Here is a 24308-nt window from a genome sequence, read left to right on the forward strand (position 1 = left end):
TTGCTCACAGATGTATTGCAATGGGCAGATAGTACCACCAGGGCCAACACAGTGGTGTTGCCCACTCCACCCCTGGGGTGTGACTCTCGTTCCCCCCCCAGGGGCAGCTCTGTCCACCAGGACAGCATGCCACGGTGGTCCCAGACAACTGTCAGGGATGAGAGCCCGACCTCAGGCCTCTCCAACCACTGTGACTGCGGAGAGTGGGGGGCGGTAGCCCCAGGTGCCTGGCACACTTTGACAACTCTCTCTTCCACCAGGTCAGGGATGACAACCTGACCCTGGTCCTCCCCTCTGGGGCTCTGTACCCTCCCTGCAGAAGCGGCACCCCCAGAGTCAAAAACTGTCAGGGTGCTTTTAGAAGCAGTCCTGCACAATTCTTCCACCAGTGCAGGGCTGTTAACCTGCAACTGGTCCGCCAACCTGAGGTCTGTACCTTCAGGTTGGACCAGGGCCAGGGGTGAGGCTTCCCTCCCCCTGCCCTCCCTTCTGGGGTCCTGCACCCCCCAACTAGGAGAGGCCCCCTCAGAAGACAACATGGGATGGGCACTGTTAGCAGTAGACCCTTCCTCCAGGTCAGGGGGGACACCCTGAACCTGGCCTTCCAATCCAGGGTCTGTACCCTTAGATTGCACTGGGGCCAGGGGTGAGGCTCTTTCTCCCCTGTCCCTACTCTCAGGGTTCTGCACCCCCCCCTCAGGGAGAGTACCCCTTGAAATCACACCAGGGGGGGTGATTGGGCAAACCGCCCACCCCTTCAGGTCAGGGTTTACCCCCTGCACCTGATCCTCTAGTCCAGGGTCTGTACCCACAGACTGGACCACTGCCTGGCAACCCAGGACTTCCTGGGGGGCATACCTACCCCCCACCAGGTCAGAGTTTACCCTCTGAACCTGGTCATCCAACCCAGGGTCACCACCCTGCGGTTGAACCACTGCCTGGCGCACCAGGACTTCCTTGGGAGCACACTTACCCCACATCAGGTCAGAGTTTACCCCCTGAACCTGATCATTCAACCCAGAGTCACCACCCTGCGGTTGAACCATTGCCTGGCACACCAGTACTTCCAGGGGGGAACACTTACCCCCCTCAAGGGACACACTGTCCCCAAGGGCCACACAAGAGTCTGGCTGGCGCAGGTCTCCTGACCTCTGCCCATCTGACAGAGTCTGGATTCCCCCCAACCCAGAAATGGTCTTACCAAGGTCATTCCTGGGGGGCTCTGCTCTCAGAGCTGACCCCTGACCCTCCAGGTTCTCCACTGGGGTCCGCAACCTCCTCTCAACCCTCTGTCTGGACTTCTGCACCCCCACACTAGGAGTGGTACTGCCAGACACCAGAACTGGTGGGACGCTGGCTACAGCCGCCCCCCCAAGTTCTCCTGACACTGTGGGGTCTCCCTCAACAGATGGCCCTATGGTACAGGCTAGGCTCCCCTCCTGGTGTTCCCTCATGGAACCCTCCAGGACCTGGGACCGGATCTCGGGCACCTTGGGCCTCAACCCATCCCCTCTCCTCTGAGACTGGACATGGGGTCCCTCACCCATCCCACTACACTGGGACCTACCTGGGACACTACAATCCTTCCCTACCTCACCTGGTTGGGAACTACCTAGACCACTCCTCTCAGGAGCACCCCCAAATGCCTCTTCAGACTCTCTGGTACTCACCCAGAAGTCTGCCTCCATTGCAAGCTCCCTGGGGTCAGAGAACTCACACTCCACCTGGTGTTGGCATAGCTCTGGAAAATAAGGACTAGACATATGCTCTCCAGCAATTACATCACTCAGCCCCTCACATGAATTAACCAAAGTACCCTTCACCCAACCATCCAGTGACTCTGCTTTGAACAACCACTCCACATCACCCTCCTGAGACTGGTGAGACAGTACCTGACTGTCCCTGACACTCAACCCACACTCTTCTGGGATGTCTTCACACTCCATAACCAGGACCTCTACCTGGGGGGAACCCCTCTCCCTGTCACTCTCACCTAGAGTCAGTAGAGTGTCCCTCCCACCAGTAGGAATATGACTCCCCATGCCAGTTCCCCAATCCACCTCAGGGACCCTGTGCATCACTGGAGCTACCTCATATCCCTGAACATCCTGGTGTGTGTTAACTCCCTCCTTCAAGTAGGGCACCACATCTCTGGGCATGTGCACTTCTTCAGCAGCACTAGATAAAAAATTGTTGCTGCCACCATTCCAGCTGGATTCAGCCCTCATGACTTCCAGCTCCTTCATTTTGAGCTCATAAGCCCAAATCCTCTTTTTGATCTCTAAGTCCCTCCTCCTTTCTTCCAACTCCTTCTCCCTTTGCATCCTCAACTCCTTGAACCGGCGAGCCCTCTCTGCCTGTCTGTCCTGTAACTCTTCAGGAGTCAGACCCTTGGATGACATCCTGCTACCTCTCCCGGGGACCCTCCCCCCAGGCGTAACAAGTACCTCCACTACACCACTGTGTATCCTCTGCACTTCCCCACCCACATTCTCCTCCTCTGTGTGCCCACCAGCCTTCTTGATTGTCACCCAGGCCCTCTGTGCCTTTTGCAGCTCCCCCTCCCTGGTGGAGCTCTCAGTGGGACAGTCAAGATCTTTAAGGAACTGTTTCAATTGAGCAACTGAGTACTCCTTCAGTTTCTCCATTTCAAACACAGCTCCAGCTGTTGCATCTCCAGATTGAGACATGATGGTCACAAGTGCAAAGTTCCAAAGGCAGAAAGTAAGTTCCCAATGAAGTAAAAAGAATCAGTCAAGGGATCAGCAAAATCATGGAAGTAGAATAAAAAGAGTCCTTAAAAGAAAAAGCACAAGATCACCAAACAAGTAGTATGTGGTCACGTAGTGGTCTGAACTCAAACAGTAGTGTACACTTAATTACTGTATGTCAAGTACAAACACAAGTCCAAATCCCAACCGCTGATCACCAATGTTAGAAATGGGGTCTTTGGTTGACAGTCAGGTTACCCCCTGTTCAAGCAAGGACCCTCACTCTAGTCAGGGTAAAAGAGAATCACCCTCAGCTAACCCCTGCTTACCCCCTTGGTAGCTTGGCAGAGCAGTAGGCTTAACTTCAGAGAGCTAGGTGTAAAGTATTTGTACCAACACACACAGTAACTTCATGAAAACACTACAAAATGACACAACACCAGTTTAGAAAAATAGGAAATATTTATCTAAACAAAACAAGACCAAAACGACAAAAATCCGACATACACAAGTCAAGTTATGAATTTTTAAAGATTAAACTCAAAAATAGCGCTTAGAAACAAAAATGCTTCAAAGAGATGTTAACACGGCGTCGTGACGGAGTGGTTCCCAACAAGCCGACACCAGCGGCGCCGGACACGGAGTCGTGTAGACCCCCAAGTACAGTACCTTTGGTGAAGAGTTAAAACAAGCCGATGCGCGAAGTCGGGGATCACGGCGTCTGTGCGAAACGTTGAATCCGTGCACTTCGAGCGGCGTCGGTCACGACGTGGTGCGGCGACTTCCACGGAGTCGCGGACTTCAGTGGGGCTGCTGCGGCGACGGGCCTGCGAAGAGTGTCGCGTTCCAGCGAAGGTCACGGCATCAGGTGCAGGCGGCGTTACCGGATTCAGCAGCGGCGTTGGTCCGGAGTCGTCCGAAGTCGATTTCCTTGGATTTCCACCAGCTTTCCTTTCAAGGGCCCAGGGACTGGATAGGGCACCACTTGTCAGAGCAGGAGTCTCTCCAGAGACTCCAGGTGCTGGCAGAGAGAAGTCTTTGCTGTCCCTGAGACTTCAAACAACAGGAGGCAAGCTCTAACTCAAGCCCTTGGAGATTTCTTCACAAGATGGAAGGCACACAAAGTCCAGTCTTTGCCCTCTTACTCTGGCAGAAGCAGCACTGCAGGAAAGCTCCACAAAGCACAGTCACAGGCAGGGCAGCACGTCTTCCTCAGCTATCAGCTCTTCTCCAGGCAGAGGTTCCTCTTGGTTCCAGAAGTGTTTCTCAAGTCTGTAGATTTGGGTGCCCTTCTTATACCCATTTTAGTCTTTGAAGTCACCTTTCTTCAAAGGGGACTCACACCTACTTGGGAAATCCTGCCTTGCCCAGGCAAGTCATCAGACACACAGCAGGGGGTTGGAGCCGGCATTGTCAGAGGCAGGCACAGTCCTTTCAGATGAGAGTGACCACTCCACCCCTCCCTCCTAGCAGAGATGGCTAATCAGGAAATGCAGGTTACACCCCAGCCCCCTTTGTGTCACTGTCTGGTGTGAGGTGAAAAACAACCCAACTGTCAAACTGACCCAGACAGGGAATCCACAAACACGGCAGAGTCACAGAATGGTTTAAGCAAGAAAATGCTCACTTTCTAAAAGTGGCATTTTGAAACGCACAATCTTAAAATCAACTTTACTAAAAGATGTATTTTTAAATTGTGAGTTCAGGGACCCCAAACTCCACATGTCCATCTACTCTCTAGGGGAATCTACGCTTTAATCATATTTAAAGGTAGCCCCCATATTATCCTATGAGAGAGACAGTCCTTGCAACAGTGAAAAACAAATTTAACAATATTTCACTGTCAAGACATATAAACCACATTACTATATGTCCTACCTTAACCAAACACTGCACCCTGCCCTTGGGGCTACCTAGGGCCTACCTTAGGGGTGCCTTACATGTAAGAAAGGGGAAGGATTAGGCCTGGCAAGTGGGTACACTTGCCAAGTCGAATTTACAGTGTAAAAATACACACACAGACACTGCAGTGGCAGGTCTGAGACATGATTGCAGGGTTACTTATGTGGGTGGCACAACCAGTGCTGCAGGCCCACTAGTAACATTTGATTTACAGGCCCTAGGCACCTCTAGTGCACTTTACTAGGGACTTAACAGTAAAACAAATATGCCAATCATGGATAAACCAATTACATACAATTTACACAGAGAGCATATGCACTTTGGCACTGGTTAGCAGTGGTAAAGTGCTCAGAGTTCAAAAGCCAACAGCAACAGGTCAGAAAAAAATAGGAGGCAGGAGGCAAAAGGACTGGGGATGACCCTGCATAAGCAAAAGTTCAACAATAACCCATAAAACGTATTTGAAAATTCAAGAACATTTTTACTTTCTATGAATTAGAAATTAATTAAATGATTTGATTTGTAGATATCATGGTCATGAAACCAGGTAACCGCATTGCTCATCAACTTCCTATAATCATGCGTTCCTAAGAATCTTACTTGTTTTTTTACACAGGGGTCGCACCCTGACCACACCCCAAAGTCTCCAAGAAGACAGTTGATGGGGCACGATTGCTCGTTGCATGCCCGCCACTCTTGCTTGACGCACAACTGATCACAGAAGTTCTTCCGGTAATAATCGTCAAATCGGATTTGCCTGAATAGGAAAAATAACACCGATGAGAAACACGAGACATTTTCACAATTTCAGCTGTACAGAATGAATGGGAAATAATCATTTGGTAAAATAGATCTGCAATATTTAACTGCAAGCCATTAAAATCATTCTTGGATAAGGAAAACACTACTGGGTTAGATTTATCATCACGTCTCTTTGATATATAACTAAAGATTTGGCTTAATAATTCTTCACTGTGTTGCTTAAATGCCCACACGTTTACACCTGCACAAGAAAGATTTAGGTTACAAATGGTATAGCAATCGTGACTTCTTTAAGAACTGTGCCTAAGGATGTCAGGAAATGAGCCGCTTATTATGTGTGTGCAATTATCGGAACAAAGCGTACGTACCTGGAGCGTAGGCAACCGAGAGTTTTTATCTTTCCAAGAAACTTCAACTCGACGCATTCTCCATACACAATGAGTTTGCATTGAGGAGAAATATATTTACTGCTGGCACTAGCAGGCAGGTCGGAAGCGGGTCTGCATTTTTTCCTGCCTGTCCTCTGCCCTTCAATTTTCCCTCCGCTACAAATTGCTCGCTGCCTTTATGTTAAGTGGTTCTTTCAAATGCAGACTCTCCTGCGTGACTGGATGACAGTAAAAGCGTGGACATTATCTTACATCTAGTATGGCATATGAAGCTGAACAGACATTAAGTAATTCGCAAGGGTTCAATTCCACTGAGATGTTATTTAAGACACTGGCTTCCAGCCAAAGGGCCTGATTTAGAGTTTTGCGGAGGGGTATGTAAACACAATGCAATGGAAAGCCATGTCCTGAGGTTATTTTAGCACTTTTGTTCTGGCACACCTCATTTTAGCTCTAGGCCTGCGGCCCATGGCCATTTATTTAGTTCATTTCTTTTAATCCTTTCATTATTTCAGCATGGCTTCATTTTAGTTGAGTTGTTTTATTATTTTATCAGCTGCCCTTCCATGCAGAATTTTATTAATTCTTTTGCACAACATTTCATCTTGTGCTCTGCCCAAGGCTGTACATCAGACTTTACCAAGTATTGTCTGTCCAAGAGTATGTCTACCTTGCTCAGAAAAGACACATTATCTCATTATGGCAGTTCTTAGAACAACAACACAGTTTGTTATGAAGCAACACGCTGCCACAAACCAGGTTAGAGGGGACATTCCAGCCATGTTGTCACAGCTCTGCTGAACTTGACCTCTTCGCTCCATCCACTTGGGAGCACTGCCAGCAGACCACAGGCAAACCCCTGCTTATTATTCAGGTATGGGCATGGGGCTTTCTTGAAGAGACTAGTATAGGCAGACTACGGCTAACACTGCTATCGCTCCCACGTAGATTTTTAGTAGCACAGGTAGGGATATTAGAATCACTAGTGGGACAGGATGTTGGAACTTTTAATCTGTTTTACGTTTCTGGTCACAATAATATTTGTGTTGTGTTTCATCTTTCTAAAAATCACATTTCATGCCTTTTTACATAGAAAGCAGTTGCTTCATTAAAACATCAAACCAAGTCCTGCTTCTATTTGTCTTTGCATGTATGAGACTTGTGTAACTGAGAGAAAGGGGTAAGATCTGTTCCACCACAACTTCTCTGAGGAGTCTGAGTGTCATGCGCCAGCCTGCAACAAATCACCTTTACTTTCTAAGTTTGGGACAGACGCTGCTAGCTAGCTGAAATGGTTATGCTGACTGCTGCCCAATGGTGAGGGTTTTCATTCAGTGCCCCCCCACATGGTGGTGCTGCCACCCAAAACCAGCAGTCTCATTCCCATGATGAGTGTCATATGACATGTCACCACCGTCTGTTAGACACTATCTTTGCAGCTCTCCCAAGTATCTCTATCTCTTTATATGCTAAAGGCAATCTAATCACCTTATAGGGAGATGTATGTGGTATTACGGAATATCCTCCTCAGTTAAATATGTAGTACCTATTTTAGGATGTAGGTTGTTTAGGCCTGAACCTTAAAAAAGGATTTCCCCATATTGGTGTTTCTATTCCTGAACTAAGAGTTTTTAAATATAGTGGACCCTCAAATGGTAGAAATTGTAGCAAACATGAGACAACCTCTCACACAACTCTGAATAAATCAGTGCTGATGGTGGGGAAGTTAAGTTTGTGGTTGAGGCACACAATACATACAGAACTGACATTTTCTATTCCTGGGTCGTCTTTCCAGCAGTAGATGGAACACACACATACATTTCACAATTACACAACAGCAATACACCTGCACGAAATAGACCATATGTATATTTAGAAATACCACTATCTTTTAAAAAACACCAAAATTGGCTTGATGGCCCCCTACCACATGTTCCATCAAATGTTAGACTAGGTCCTTTTAGTGATGATGGTTTAACATGGCCAGAATAGGCCATATATACACCGCACCCTAATATGGGAAACTTACAAGTAGTGGACGTAAGCCCCTTATAAAATTATTTAGTAGAAATATATAGACGCTTAATACAATTCATAATGCAGGCTTTAGACACTGCCCCAGCATGACCATATTTGGCTACAGGAGGGATAAGGCCTGTGACTGTGCATTCAATAATGGGTAAGGTACCCACCAAACGTGAAGAAATTCCATTTTGGTTAGCCCAAAAAATAAGCACACTGGAGGCAGTGTTTCCCCATACAGGACATCAAGACAAACATATAATTCTCACAATGTGCTTACCCTTTATGATAGTTCCCTAACTGGGCAACTGGGCCACTTGGAGTGCAACGTTTGCTGCACTTTACACTACTGCACACAGTACACCAACACTTCTGAATCGTCCGGCAGTGTTAAAACAGATTCATGACAAATACAGGGCAGCCCTGGGCTTGGGGATGCAACTGATGAACAATTTTGCCACACTTAAAAGGTAGCTGCTTAACAGGTAGCATTGGCAGTATGTCAGGGGCTCCGGGACATTGCTCAACAAGAATAAGAAAATGAGCTGCCTAAGATTATCGCCCAAGCCTAAACTAGTATAGGTAGGGATAGTCTGGGAGCCAGAATGGGTAAACCACAATTACAAGGTAAATCTAATAAGGATTCTACCAAACAAGCACAAGGAGATTAAAAAAAACGCTGAGATAAACAAAAACAAAATAAAGATCATCAAAAACAAAGAGGAGAATCTCCACGGTGTGAGACCTTTGAGAAATGCTATATTCTTAAAAATAAGGACACTTTAAAAACTCCCAATACATACCAATATACTGACACCCGCCAATCTCATTCCTGTCAGGACTCACTTGTCAAACACAGTACGAGAGGAAAGAGGTCAGAACACCCAAACAAGTATGTGAAATTGAGAAAGGAGTCACAACGCTCATCTGAAGTTTCCATAAAAAAGCAATAGAAACTTCCTCAACAGAATCCCCATTATTAAAAGAAAAAGGTTGCAGCTATTCGGCAAAAAATGCCACACATGTTGAGAACTTTACTAAAGAACAGGATGTAGGCAGTGACTCTGCTAGATACTGATCAAAGGTCACAATAGTTTGCTGGAATCTTGAAGAGCTTCTGGATGTGACACCAACTTGATACCTTCTTGAAGTCAAAACTGTGGAAAGGTATGTCTTCCCACTCAACAGGGTTTAAAAAGTGATAATACAAATAGAGTGCAGAGTTAAAATTATATTTTGGGGAAGATTAAAACTTAGGCCCTCATTACAACCCTGGCGGTAAATGCCGCCTACCACCATGCTGACGGCCGCCAACATACCGTGACTGCGACGGTATTCTGCTACGGGTATTATGACCCACACTGAGAAATCCGCCACTATACAGACACCCACACAAGACCGCCAGACCAAAGGTCAATGATAAATTGACGGAACCAAAATCCACACTGTTACGCCAACAGGAATACGTCCACAATATCAGGACCCACGAATCACCGCAGTGGTCTTTCAACCGCGGTAAACCACTGGCGGTACACACCGCCGCGCTCAAAATACACACACACTTACAAAACTACCCCACATTGGACAATTCAAACTACACACACCTGACACACATACACACACCAGACCCACACACCCAATCCAATATAAAACACACACCCACATTACCCACAACCTTTTCAGTGAAACAAAAGATTGCCAACACAGAGAGACACAAGCCAGGAGCACCCACTCAATCTGAGCCACGGAACACCATCACCCCCACACCATCCACGCACCTCACAGCACACACCACAACACATCACCCCACACATCCTCACACATATCACTCAAACCACATCCATGGCACCCCATGTTTTCAGAGGAGGAGTTAAGGGTCATGGCGGAGGAAATCATCCGGGTAGAGCCACAGCTATTCGGATCATAGGTGCAGCAGACTTCCATTGCTAGGAAGATGGAGCTATGGTGGAGAATCGTGGACAGGGTCAACGTCGTGGGACAGCACCGTAGAACAAGTGACGACATCAGGAAGAAGTGGAATGACCTACGGGGGAAGGTGCGTTCTGTGGTTGCAAGACACCAGGTACAGCTGTACAGAGGACTGGCGGTGGAACCCCACCTCCTCCCCCACAACTAACAACATGGAAGGAGCAAGTGTTGGCAATAATGCATCCTGAGGGCCTCGTACTCTGTTAAGTAAAATCTTTACTACTATATCGCCCAACCTACCTTTATGCCATCACAAACTCCTACCCGTACCCACACCCCCATCCATCCACCACCTCACATGTACCCCTCTATCACAACCCACCCATCACAAAACCAAGCCCTGCATGTAACACCAATCTATGAACGCCCATCACAGACCTGCATGGACACCCATCACCACAGCATGCCCATTAGAGAGAATCACCTAGCCCACAAAATCACCAAGCACACAAGGCAAAGCTGACAGGGTAATCCCAACCATACAGAGAAACACAACCATGCACAAGATAGAACACCAGATACCAGAACACTGCATTTTCATCCCCACAGCACCCCTACTCAACGTCACCGGAGAGTAGTTGCCAGCAACATCCAATCCCCCCGCCAGATGAGGCCCACAGTGATTACAGCAGCTCTGCATGCCAGGATCATGATGACCAACCTGACCCATCAGGGACCTCTGGACAGTCAGTTACCCTGCCACAGTCCCAACCCACCACAGACCCTGCCCCCTCAGGAAACACCAGCACAGCACCCACCCAGCGGGCCCATGCCACTGTCCCCAGGACACATCAATAAGCAGTGTGTCCACCACTACATGGGCCACAGACAACCCCACAAACAAGGACGATCAGGGACCTAGGGTCAGTGGCAGTGGGCACACGGTTCAGGGGACAGAAGCCCAGGATACAAGGAAACTGGGAGGACTGCTGTGCGACAGGGGGAGGACAGGCCCAGGGAACCGACTATCCAGAAGGCACTCACCAACATCCTGGGAGCATACCACCATTCCCAGGAGGCCATGGGCCAGATACTGTACAAGTTGCAGGAGACTCAGCTGCTGCAGGAAGAACAGTACCTGGGGATCAGAGAGGACCTCAAAAACATCTACACATTCCTGGTCACCATTGCAGGGGTGCTGGCTGACATGGGCAAGACCATGAGGGAGGCAGTGGCACAACAATGGGCCCCTGACACTAGCCACACCGAGGAACAGCCCTCCACCTCTGCCGGCGCTAGTGGACAGGAGGTCCTGCCACAGGACCACAGGCCACCAGCACCCCACCCCCAGCAGAAGGAGAACCACCCTGCAAACAGTCCCTGTGATCCAGGCAGAAGCCAGAAAACATTGCCAAGACCCCCGCCAGGAAATAGGACTCTTCTGATTGTCACCCTTCTGTCCCACTTTGTCACTCTGTCCACCTTGAACTGCCATTGCTCGCCTTCCTAAGCCCCATTGGACAATGCACCTGTGATACCAAGAGACTGGACTATAACTGGACATTCCACCACCATCACCCCAGCCCACTGCACATCCCCCTCTACGTATGAGCACTTAAATAAACAACACCCTTGGAACAAATACAAATGTTGAGTCTGTCAAATGATTTAAATATGTATTAGTACAACATTCTGAGAACATTGCAAGTCATATGTACAGTAATATTACATTGGTATGACCTTTAGTGGGCAGCAGTAAGCATACCAGGAGCCAGAGTGGGGCACAGATATCTGAAAATAGAGATGCCAAAGGGTGCAGTAAGTGGCCATAGACATAGGGAAATCAGGCTGCTATGTACAATATCTAACAGAAAACTGAAATGTAAAGAGAAGTTACAGTGTCTTACCTGTGTCTCACTGAAAGTACTGCTGTATTATATTACTTCCGTTGTCCACATCTTCTTCTTCTGCCTCCGATTCCTCACTGTCCATAGGCTCCACCGCTGCCACAAGACCATCTCCAGGCTCATCCTGCTGCAGAAAAGGCACTTGGCGTCTCAAGGCCAGGTTGTGCAACATGAAACATGCAACAATGATCTGGCACACCTTCTTGGGTGAGTAGTACAGGAATCCACCTGTCAGATGGAGGAACCGGAACCTGGCCTTCAGGAGGCCGAAGGTTCTTTCAATTATCCTCCTTGTTCACCCATGTGCCTCATTGTAACGTTCCTCTGCCCTTGTCCTGGCATTACTCACTGGGGTCAGTAGCCATGAGAGGTTGGGGTAACCAGAGTCACCTGCAAATATTGAGGGATACCTGTTATACACACACTAACCCTTAGGGACAACCCCATACCCACACACCAACTTATACAGGGTAGGGACATTGGGCTCACCTATTAACCACACCCGGTGCCTCTGGAGTTGGCCCATCACCTATGGGATGCTGCTATTCCTCAAGATGAAGGCATCATGCACAGAGCCAGGATACTTGGCATTCACATGGGAGATGTACTGGTCCGCCAAACACACCATCTGCACATTCATAGAGTGATAGCTTTTTCTATTCCTGAACACTTGGTAATTTCTCCGGGGGGGGGGAGACAAATGCGACATGTGTACCATCAACGGCACCAATGATGTTGGGGATATGTCCCAGGGCATAAAAGTCAGCTTTCACTGTGGCCAAATCCTCCACCTGGGGGAATACGATGTAGCTGCGCATGTGTTTCAGCAGGGCAGACAACACTCTGGTCAACACGTTAGAGAACACTGGCTGAGACATCCCTGATGCCATGGCCACTGTTGTTTGGAAGGAACCACTTGCCAGGAAATGGAGCACTGACAGGACCTGCACTAGAGGGGGGATACCTGTGGGCTGGCGGATAGCTGAAATCAGGTCTGGCTCCAATTGGGCACACAGTTCTTGGATTGTGGCCCGATCAAGTCTGTATGTTAGTATAATATGTCTGTCCTCCATTGTCGCAAGGTCCACCAGGGGTCTGTACACCGGAGGATGTCGCCATTTCATATTCATCCTCAGCGGTTGAAGCCTATGGAGGAAAACGGTGAGGAGAGGGTCGTATTCACACATCAATTGAAATAATGATGCATCTTTTCCTTTACTGAACCTGTATGTGAATCCGAGAGTCAGTTGCTGTGCCAATGTCTGCTGTGACGCAGGTGCCATGGCCTGTGCCCCCCGGAAATGGCGGCTGCCTGACCTGTGAGGAGGGACAAGTGGAAATGAGGTAATTCTGCTGGCGTTGTGCGCCGTTGCGGTAGGCAGTCGTCGACCTCCCATTGGTTATCATTGGCCCTATGGGTTCCAGGAGCCAATGGCGATGTACGCCAGCGGTGACGGTATGCATCGCCGTGGACGTGACCACCATTTTCTAGCTATTCACTTTCTTTCTACCTGACCTTCAATAGGAGAGGACCTACACTGCAAGTGCTACTGTGACCTGTGTCTGGAAGCGACAATGGCTCATGTGTCTGGGGAAATGGCCCCTGCCTTCACTGCGGAGGATTTGGAGAAACTGGTGGATGGGGTTCTTCCCCAGTACATGTTACTATACGGTCCTCCAGACAAACAGGTGAGTACACTGTGGGCATGATGCGTGGGCCATGAATGTATAGATTGCTGTGTGTGTAAACCACATGAAGAGGGGGCTGAGGTGACCTGGCCAGAGTGCTGCATGTATGGTGGTCAATGTATGTGCGTCAGGGGATGGGAGGGATCTGGTGGGCCATGAGTGTGAAGGTCTGGAAGGTTAACTAATTCCCTTTTCTGCTGTCTTTTCCATGCAGGTCAAAGCCCATCAGAAAAAGGGTATTTGGCGTGCCATCGCCAAGGGGGTCTTTGACAGGTGGAGCACCCACTGCCGCAAACGGTGGGAGGACCTGCGCTGCTGGGCAAAGAAGATGGCAGAGGCCCAGCTGGGGCTGGCCTCCCAACGAGGAAGGGGTGCCCTTTCGTACCCTGAGCCCCCTGATGTTCCGCATCCTGGTGGTGTCCTATCCGGAGTTGGATGGGTGCTTGAAGGCATCACAGCAGCCACAAGGGGGTGAGTACAGATTTAGAATCATGACTGTGTGCACGTTAAGGGTTACCTGGGTGGGGGATGTGGGCTGTGGGTGCCCCTAGGCCAGGGCGAACATGGCAAGGTAGGTCCCTTGTTAGGCAGGCTCTGAAGCACTCCAACCCCAATAGTATTAGTGGGAATCTACTACTGGGCAGGGTCCTGTGGGTTTCAGGTGTGCAGCTAATGGCGTTAGGCATTGTACCCCATGGGCTGGTGACTATCTTAGTAACTGGTAATGCATGGCCTAGTACATAGGGCTGCTCCCTGTGTGTTGTGTACGCCAACTGTAGTGGTGTTGCTGGCATTGACAAAGTGTATCCTGTCTCCCCCCCTTTTTGTTTTGTCACCCTGTCCTTGTGTGCATTAGCATCACCTAGCGGAGGAGCAGAGGCACCAGCGATGGAGGGAGCTGCATCCCACATGGGCCAGGAGGCTGAATCCACCGATGCTGAGGGCACCAGTGCAACGGTGGGCAAGGGGAGCACTACGAAGAGGACAGAAGGAGACACCACAGACAGCGACTCCACCTCCGATGGAAGCTCCCTGGCGGTGGCAGAAACCTCTGTGCCCACCCCAACAACAGGTACAGCCACCAACCCCCCTACCAGCACTGCCCTCCCAGCAGCCCCACAGTATGTTTCCCGTGCCTGCTCACACAGGAGGGTGGGCATCTCCTTCGCCCCAGGCACCTCAGGCCCTGCCCCAGTCACCCCTGCTGCCCTCAGCGAGGAGGCTATTGACCTCCTGAGATCCCTCACTGTTGGGCAGTCAACCATTCTGAATGCCATTCAGGGTGTCGAGAGGCATTTGCAACAAACAAATGCATACCTGGAAAGCATTCACTCTGGTGTGGTGGCCCAACAGAGAGCATTTCAGGCTCCGGCCTCCGCACTGATGGCAGCCATTGTCCTTGTCTCTAGCCTCCCCCCTCCAACTTCCTCTACCCAGTCCCAATCCCCTCAATCCCACCCTATCTAAAGCACACCTTCAGACCAGCATTCACACAAATCAACACACAAAAGTGGCTCAGGCAAACACTAGCACCACACTTCATCTCACACGCACTCACACAACCACCATCCCCTTGCAGACACACCAACATCTACTGCCTCCACTGTGTCCCCTACTCCTCGTCATCCACCTCCCTCCCAGTAGCATCTCCACTCACACCTGCATGCACTACATCCTCATCCACTACCTCCATCACCAGCACGCCCATCACAACACACCCCTCACTGACAGTCACCACCCCCACATCCATGCACATGTCCTGTGTCCTCTCCCAGTGTGTCTGTGACCCCTCTTCCCAAAGTACACAAATGCAAGCACCCCAAGCACCTACCCACCCAACAGCCATCCACCTCCCAACAGCATCCAGACCATGCACCTGCACCCAAACTCAGCAGACAGACACCTCCTACAACCACTCCCTCTTCTTCTACTCCCAAACCCTCTCCCTCTTCCCCCCCCAGTGTTCGTAAGAAGCTTTTCCTGGCAAACATTGACCTCTTCCCTACCCCTCCCCCCGTCCTTCCCCTCGGGCTTGGATGGCCAGAACCCAGCCCAACACCTCAGCCACCAAGTCGACGTCCGCTGTGGCTCCTGCAGCTATCGGAGGCTCAAAGGAGTCACCCGTTGGGCCAGCCAGTGTGCCACCAATCCCTACCAAGGCCAAAGCCAACCTGGCAAGGTGAAGAGGGGGACAGCATCCAGCAAGGGGAAGGAGCCTCAACACACCCAGCAAGGCCACCTCAAATACTCCAGCTGCCAGACCCAAGGTCACACCACCATCTGCCAAGGTGAGGAAGGGGCAGAAAACACCAGGCAAGGCACTCCAGCCATCCGAGGCTGCAGGTGAAGGCCTGGTGGCTACCAGCACAACCACCAGGACTGCCACCTACACCGCGGCCAGCACCGCCAGCAGCCCTGCCGCTAGCACTGCCACAAGCACCACCACCTGCACCGCCACAAGCACCACTGCTGCCAGCAGCAGCCCCAGTGGGCAGCCGTCCGAGGCTGCAGGAGAAGGGCTGTAGCCTCCTTCCACCACTGGCAGCACTGGCACCTGCACCACGGCCAGCACCGCTGCTAGCACTGCCGCAAGCACCACCACCTGCACCGCTGACAGTAGCACCACTACCAGCAGCAGCAGCCCCAGTGGGCAGCAGTCCGAGGCTGCAGGAGAAGGGCTTGAGCCTCCGTCCACCACTTTGCAGCACCCCCACCAGCACCGGTACTACCACCAGTTTGCAGCCGTAGCCACCGCCAGATGAAGTCTAGCCCTACCTCCATGGACTATCATGTAACCTGGTCCCTGCAAATCTCATGCCTCAGACACCCAGGTGAGCTACTGTGAACAGCCACGCCGCCAGTGTTGCAACACTGGGCACAAAGTCCCCTCCAGAACCAGTGGAGAAAGGCATCCACTCACCCTATCTTTGGAAGGATGAAGCACACTGGGCACAAAGCCCCCTGCAGAACCAGTGGAGAAAGGCATCCACTCACCCTATCCTCAGAAGGATGAAGCACACTGGGCACAAAGCCCCCTCCAGAACCAGTGGATCAAAGCAACCATTTACCCTATCCTTGGCAGGATGAGGCACACTGGACACAAAGCCCCCTCCAGAATTAGTGGAAGAAGCCACTCACTTGAGAGACTGTGGCTTTGCACTCCCCAGGACCAAGCAGTGGGCAAGCCAACCACTTGAGAGGCTGTGGCTTTGTGCTCCCCAGGACCAAGCAGTGGGAAAACCACCCACTAGAGAGACTGTGGCCTTGCACTCCCCAGGACCAAGCAGTGATCAAACCACCCACTTGAGAGACTGTGGCTTTGCACTCCCCAGGACTAAGCAGAGGACAAACCACCCATTTGAGAGACTGTGGCCTTGCACTCCCCAGGACCAAGCAGTGGGCAAACCACCCACTTAAGAGACTGTGGCCTTGCACTCCCCAGGACCAAGCAGTGGGCAAACCACCCACTAGAGAGACTGTGGCTTTGCACTCCCCAGGACATTGCTGTGGGCATGGAGCCCCCTCCAGGAGCAGTGGCGTTATTCCATCTTCCGGCTGAGGTGCCCCCGCCTTATGTACATATTGTATATTTTTGTAAATACTGGGGCATATTTATACTCTGTTTGCACTGAATTAGTGTCATTTTTTTTAACTCTAATTCGGTGCAAAACTAACTCCATATTTATACTTTGGTGCTAGACCCCTCTAGCACCAAATTTATGGAGTTAAAGTCATTTTTTGAAAGTGGAGACCTACTTTGCCTTAATGAAATGCAAGGTAGGCGTTCCCGTGCAAAAAATGACTCTATGGCCTTAACGCCATATTTAGGGGCATATTTATACTCTGCAACATATTTATACTCTGTTTGCACCGAATTAGTGTCATTTTTTTTTTACTCTAATTCGGTGCAAAACTAACTCCATATTTATACTTTGGTGCTAGACCCATCTAGCACCATGGCCCTGATTTAAACTTTTTTTGCACCGCATTAACGTCATTTTATGACGCAAAAGTGGCGCAAACTTACAAAATATTGGCCCTTATTTATACTTTTTGCTGCAAAACTGCACTAACTCAGTTTTGCACCAAAAAGTTTAGCACCGGCTTGCACCATTTCTGTGCACCAGCCGGGCACCATATTTATGGAATGGTGCAAGTCGGTGCACAGGGTAGGCTAGAGTTTAAAAAAATGACTTTAGTCGGGTGGGGCTGGCAGTATAGAAGAAGAGGGTTTAGCACCAAAAAATGGCTTTAGGCAGGTTAGAGTAAAAAAAAATGACTCTAACCAGATTAGCGTCATTTTATGGTGCTAAACCTACCATGCCACATGACTCTTGCCTTAGAAAAGGCAGGAGTCATGCCTACTACCCCAGTGGCCAGCACAGAGGACAGGGGTCCCCTGGGCATGGCCATTGCACCCTGTGCCATGTATGGGGGCCCATTTCAGGGCCCCTTATGGCACTTAAAAAAATAAAATGCACTTACCTGTACTTACCTGGGATGGGGTCCCCCATCCTCGCAGTCCCTCTAGTGTGGGTGGGGGTGCCCCTAGGGCCTAGGGAGGGCCCCTCTGGGCTTATTCTATGGTGTTCCACCATGGAAATAGGGCCACAGGTCCCCTAACGCCTGCCCTGACCCTGGTCTTAAAAAATGGGGCAAAGCAAGCTTTGCACCATTTTTTGACCCCTCCTCCCTCCCTTGCACCATTTTTACATGGGAGTATAAATATGGTGTTAAGGCCATAGAGTCATTTTTTTGCACGGGAACGCCTACCTTGCATCTCATTAAGGCAAGGTAGGTTTCCACTTCCAAAAAATGACTTTAACTCCATAAATTTGGTGCTAGACGGGTCTAGCACCAAAGTATAAATATGGAGTTAGTTTTGCACTGAATTAGAGTAAAAACAAAATTACGCTAATTCAGTGTAAACAGAGTATAAATATGTCCCTTAGCGTCAAAAAATGATGCTAATCTGGTCATAATCATTTATTTTGACTCAAAACTGCCTAACGCCATTTTTTTTTAAGCTAGCCTACCCTTTGCACCGGCTTGCACCATTCCATAAATATGGTGCCCAGCTGGTGCAAAAAAATGGTGCAAGCCGGTGCAAAACTTTTTGGGGTAAAACTGCCTTAGTGCAGTTTTGCACCAAAAAGTATAAATAAGGCCCACTGTTTTTAAAATTCTTACTTATATCTGACTATTTCTAAAATATCACTGATTTGACTCGATTCCTTTTGTCCTTGCGTTCTTCCAGGGGGTTATGGGGTGTATATGTAATGTTGCATGTGTTTGTGTGTATGGTGTTTTGGGTGAGGGTGGGGGTGTTGCGTGTTGATTGTGGGTGTCACTCTCTTTTTTCCTCCCCTCCTCCCCTGTGTACTAGATGTAGTACTCACTGTGGTCGTCACCACCGCTGTTCGTACTCCTGGTAGATGAGGAGGTAGACCAGCATGGGGAGGACCTGCACCTCGGGCTCCATGGCGTCATAGTTCTTCGTTGAGTGTTGTGAGATGAGTGGTTCCCCTTCTGGGTACTGTTTCCGTCGTGCTTTTTATGGCGTTGGTACCGCCCCAGAAAGCTGGCGGATGGGCGGGTTGTGATGGGGTGGGCGGTAGATTGACTTCCGCCTGTCTGTTGGCGGTTACCGCCACAGTGTTTGTTGCTACTGCCGTGGCGATTGGAGTATTAAAGTGTCTGTATGTGTTGGCGGTTTCCGCCATGGTTGTGATCCCATTTTTTTTACTGCTGTCCTGTTGGCGGAATTACCGCCACTTTAACACCGACCGCCAGGGTTGTTATGAGGGCCTTAGTTATGATACCCTCCTTGCAGAAAAAGATTGGCCACCTGAATTTGTCTGTAATCTCCCTCAAGGGGAAGATGTCTTTTTGCCATTTTTCTCAGTCCTCATTCCAGATGTGCTAAAAGAAGCTTATGATGTAGATTGGGCATTATCGCAGGCTCCGGTGCTGTACTGCAACCACATAGGGTGGGATAGAGATTCTCTCCACCATGTTATACCAATTAAGTCAACACAACCGGTCCAACCACAATTTCCCATCCCATTAAACATGAAGTTAAAGCACCAGTGAGAGAAATGCTCTCACAAATCGAATACCAGGGATTAGTTGAATCCTGCGTATCACCAATGAGTAACCCTTTGTTTCTGGTAGCTAAGCCACACCATCCATACAGAATAGTCTTAGACTACAGACACCTTAACAGTCATACACGCACATTTGCAACACAAATGCACACAGTACAGCACTTATTCATAATTTAGGGGGTCATTATGGCCCTGGTGGTCCTAGTCTGCGACGCATGCAGTGGCGGCCAGGCCCCTGACAGAGTGGCGGGGCCGGACCGCCAGTTTATGACAAGGGTAGTGAACTGGCTGCATTTCAGCCAGTTCACCACCTGTACCGTCAAGGGGGTAGAACAGCTTGGCTGAAGGTTGTCCACCTTCAACCCGGTGGTCCATCTAACATCGTATGTGGTATTTTGAATATCCTTACTGTCAGGGATTCCGTGGCGGCAGCCCTGCCACGAAATCACTGACGGTAAGGATTCTGGTGACAGGAATACTCATTCCTATCGCCACTACGGGATTCCCAACTCCCCCCTCTCCATGTCAGAACCCCCCCACCCTGACCCCATCAGAAGCCACCAACCCCCCAAGCAGCGATGCCCCCTCCCCATCCCCGTACTGTACCCCCATCCCCATCCACGCATGCACACACCACACATACATACATCCACGCACACATCCACACTCACTCATTCACACACAAATGCACACATGACCAGGACGCGCCCCCCACCCCCTGCATACACGCATTCACACAGGCACATAGACACTTGTACACACACGCACACAAACACCCACAACACCCCCTGCTCCCCCCTCCATTCACAAACACACTCCCCCATTCAGACACACAACACTCAACATCCCCCTCCTCCCCTGTCAGTCGATCACCTTACCTGGTGGTTGTCTGGGAAAGAACGGGGTCCATGGAGCCTGCTCCGCCGCCAGGGCCCCGCCAACGCAACACCGCCACCTGTCTACAATGTTCTAATACGGCAGGCAGTGTTGTGGAGACATGGCGGTGGTGACGGAGCAGGCTCCGCTAGACTGCCGAGCACCATTATGGCTGTTGGCTGCTTTCCCGCCACATATCGGCGGAGAGCGGGCAGCAACTATAACATGGCGGTCTAAAGACCGCCAAGACTGGCGGTCAAGTGACGGACGTGACTTCGGCTGTCTGGGAAATAGACCGCTGAATTCATAATGAAGGCCTTAGCATGCAAAAAATACAAAGCAACCTTGGATATCTCCAATGGTTTTTTGTGCCAAAACCTAGCTCCTGAAAGTTAGGATTTGAGAGCCTTCAGTGCACTTGCCTCTTAAAGGAAATTTTGCCGACTCCCTCAAGGATATAAGAACAGTCCAGGATTGTTCTCAGCCCGTGTAACATCACTATTACATGATATTGTCCCCGAGGCATTGTCCTATGTAGATTATATCTACCACACAGATGATGACCTCAGAACACACCTAAAATGGGTGAACCATATTGTTGTGGGATTTGCCGACTTGGACTACAAATTTAATTTCAAGACAACAACAAAAAAGTCTCTGTGTTCTATTTTTGGCATATGAGTTATCAGATGAGGAAAAGAGTTTGGTACCCCACTTTCTAAAAAAGTGCGCACAGGTACAACCTCGTAACACCATGAAAAAGATACAGTCATAGTTGGGCTTTTTCAACTTTGGCAGAATTTACATTCCAGACTAAGCACAATGCATAAAACCACTCTATGACTTAATACGTCCAGACTTTTCAAGCAAACATTGGACACTTGAACATACATGCATTCTTAGAGCATTGCAACAAGACATGCTTGAAGCTAAACACTTACACACATGTGACAACAGAACAAACTTAGTCATCAGGGTAATTCCTGGCGGAGTCGGGTTCAGCTATATAACATTCAATGAAGGTGAAACAGTACTCATAGCATACAAATCACATTTATATTCCAACGATGAACAGGGTTTTGCACCCACAGAACTAATTCTGACTACTGTCCAGATGGCTGTTATAAAAGAGAGACCTCTTGCCAAGGGGAAACACATTATTGTCGTTACCCCGATACCAGCTCTTGAGGCTATTACCAAGACTGGCAGTCAAGTGACGGACGTGACTTCGGCTGTCTGGGAAATAGACCGCTGAATTCATAATGAAGGCCTTAGCATGCAAAAAATACAAAGCAACCTTGGATATCTCCAATGGTTTTTTGTGCCAAAACCTAGCTCCTGAAAGTTAGGATTTGAGAGCCTTCAGTGCACTTGCCTCTTAAAGGAAATTTTGCCGACTCCCTCAAGGATATAAGAACAGTCCAGGATTGTTCTCAGCCCATGTAACATCACTATTACATGATATTGTCCCCGAGGCATTGTCCTATGTAGATTATATCTACCTCACAGATGATGACCTCAGAACACACCTAAAATGGGTGAACCATATTGTTGTGGGATTTGCCGACTTGGACTACTAATTTAATTTCAAGACAACAACAAAAAAGTCTCTGTGTTCTATTTTTGGCATATGAGTTATCAGATGAGGAAAAGAGTTTGGTACCCCACTTTCTAAAAAAGTGCGCACAGGTACAACCTCGTAACACCATGAAAAAGATACAGTCATAGTTGGGCTTTTTCAACTTTGGCAGAATTTACATTCCAGACTAAGCACAATGCATAAAACCACTCTATGACTTAATACGTCCAGACTTTTCAAGCAAACATTGGACACTTGAACATACATGCATTCTTAGAGCATTGCAACAAGACATGCTTGAAGCTAAACACTTACACACATGTGACAACAGAACAAACTTAGTCATCAGGGTAATTCCTGGCGGAGTCGGGTTCAGCTATATAACATTCAATGAAGGTGAAACAGTACTCATAGCATACAAATCACATTTATATTCCAATGATGAACAGGGTTTTGCACCCACAGAACTAATTCTGACTACTGTCCAGAAGGCTGTTATAAAAGAGAGACCTCTTGCCAAGGGGAAACACATTATTGTCGTTACCCCGATACCAGCTCTTGAGGCTATTACTAAGGCAAGCATTCCAAGCGCAAAAGCATTACATCCATGTTGGATCCAATGGGCAACATCTCTGACAGCCACTGAAGTTGATTATGTTGTTGATCCAAACCTTCAGACCCAAGAATTCCCTCAATATGAACTTGAATACCTGTTGCCTCTTGAACAATACCGAATCATCATTTAGACTGCTGGTTGAGCTCAACCAACTTTAGGGGCCAAATACCAATACTTCGCCTTTTACGCAGCCATGAGCAAGGTAATGAGGGATGGTAAATTTCTCCCACAATATACCTACATGCAGACCCTAGGGGACTGAACTGCACAACTTGCGGAGCCTAAGCATCTAATGTTGGCACTGGAACACACGGATCCAGAACTTTCAATTTTGATTGTGTGTGATTCGTAATACTGTGTCCAGGTCCCCAATGAATATTTACACTATAGGTGCCGAAATGGGTTCAAAGATTCACACCATGGAACACCATAAAACACAAATTCTTGTGGGGGAAGGTGGCAGATCTTAAAAACGAGATACCAAAGGCTCATGTAGTTCCTACATTAGGTCATCAACGTGTTGGAGTACATGTTGCTGGAAATACTTTGGCCAATGAGGAAGCCAAATCTGCAGTAGCTATGGTTTCTGTTGCTGTGATTGCTCGTTCTCATACAAGATTGGATGATAGAACTGGCTTCTGTGAAGCCTTCATCTCACAGCAAGCCTTTATAAAAGGTATATTACATTTGCAACAATACCCGGGGTGGGTGATCGTGTGATCTCAAACCAGGACCAGAGATTAAATCTCATCAAAGCAGAGCATAAGGGGGTTGCTGCTGCCCATGCTAGTGTGAAACCATATACCCGGGGTGGGTACAGCCCTGGTTACTAGGGGGCTATGCATTGAGTGTGCCGCTCCCTAGAAGACCCTGTTAACCATGTTCTAGGCCCTATGGAAGAGGCCTGCAGGGGCACCAGCACAACTGCACTCAGAGTGGCAGTCACGATGCAGGGGCCAACTCTAAGCTGCCTTATGCCTTCCCCGGAGGGCCCCGATGGTGGGGCTGGTGGTAGGCAGAGGGCTGGGTGGGGATACAAAGGTGTATCCTGTCTGGGCAGGGGAGCACCCAATGTCAGCCACGTCCACAAGGGTGGGCCAATCCTCTACTAGTGGCCGTGGGCTATGAGCACTGTCCCGCTGTTTGAGCAGGCAGAAGTGCGGATGCAAGTCCTTCCCTGGAGGGGTAGTGGTGATGATCAATGTGTGTGTGGGTCCTGCCATGGCAGGGCCCAAGGTGTACACAGAGGACATGGGACCTTCAGAGATACTGAGCCTGGCATACCAGGCCAGTGGGTGCACACTTACACAATGGGGGATTTCAGGTATTTTGCACCTAGCACAGCTTGCCAATATGGGCACCCTTGTCAAGGGGTGCCAGATCATATAGTGAGACAGGTCCAGGGGGCCTCTCCATGCCCATGTGCTTGTGGAAGTTCATATATATGAGGAGCTTGGCAGAGCTGGCCTCGAGGATCCTACCTGTACCAGAGTGACATAAGCTTAAATGAGACTGGCACAAATTGCCATTGTGTGCAGAGTTGCACATGGGTGTTGCCATGTGTGACTGGCGACTAGTAACACTCGCCTGGGTGTGCAAATTGCACCCTGGTGGTTTTCCTATGTAGGTATGGGAGCCGGCATCACTTGCCAGGGTGCACACATTTGTTCACAGGTAACTTAATATAGAAATTGAGCCTGATAGAGCAGGCCAGTATTGGCGCATGTGCATCTTTGTGCCCCGGGAGTGCCTAACACACATGCCTGTTCGCACTACCGATAAGTGCTGCTCTACCCATAAGATAACATGAAAGAATGAG

General features: G+C 49.2%; 1 protein-coding gene across 1 annotated transcript in view; it reads right to left on the reverse strand.

Annotated features, from left to right (window-relative positions):
• Positions 1-24308, reverse strand: part of LOC138283501 (complement component C6-like) — a 662914-nt gene that overhangs the window by 512893 nt on the left and 125713 nt on the right. The window contains exon 3 of the mRNA XM_069221442.1: positions 5214-5370. Coding sequence (XP_069077543.1) covers positions 5214-5370 — 157 coding nt within the window. The remainder of the gene's footprint in view (positions 1-5213; positions 5371-24308) is intronic.

The sequence above is a fragment of the Pleurodeles waltl genome, chromosome 1_1, assembly GCF_031143425.1.
Source record: "Pleurodeles waltl isolate 20211129_DDA chromosome 1_1, aPleWal1.hap1.20221129, whole genome shotgun sequence".
Taxonomy (NCBI): Eukaryota; Metazoa; Chordata; class Amphibia; order Caudata; family Salamandridae; genus Pleurodeles; species Pleurodeles waltl.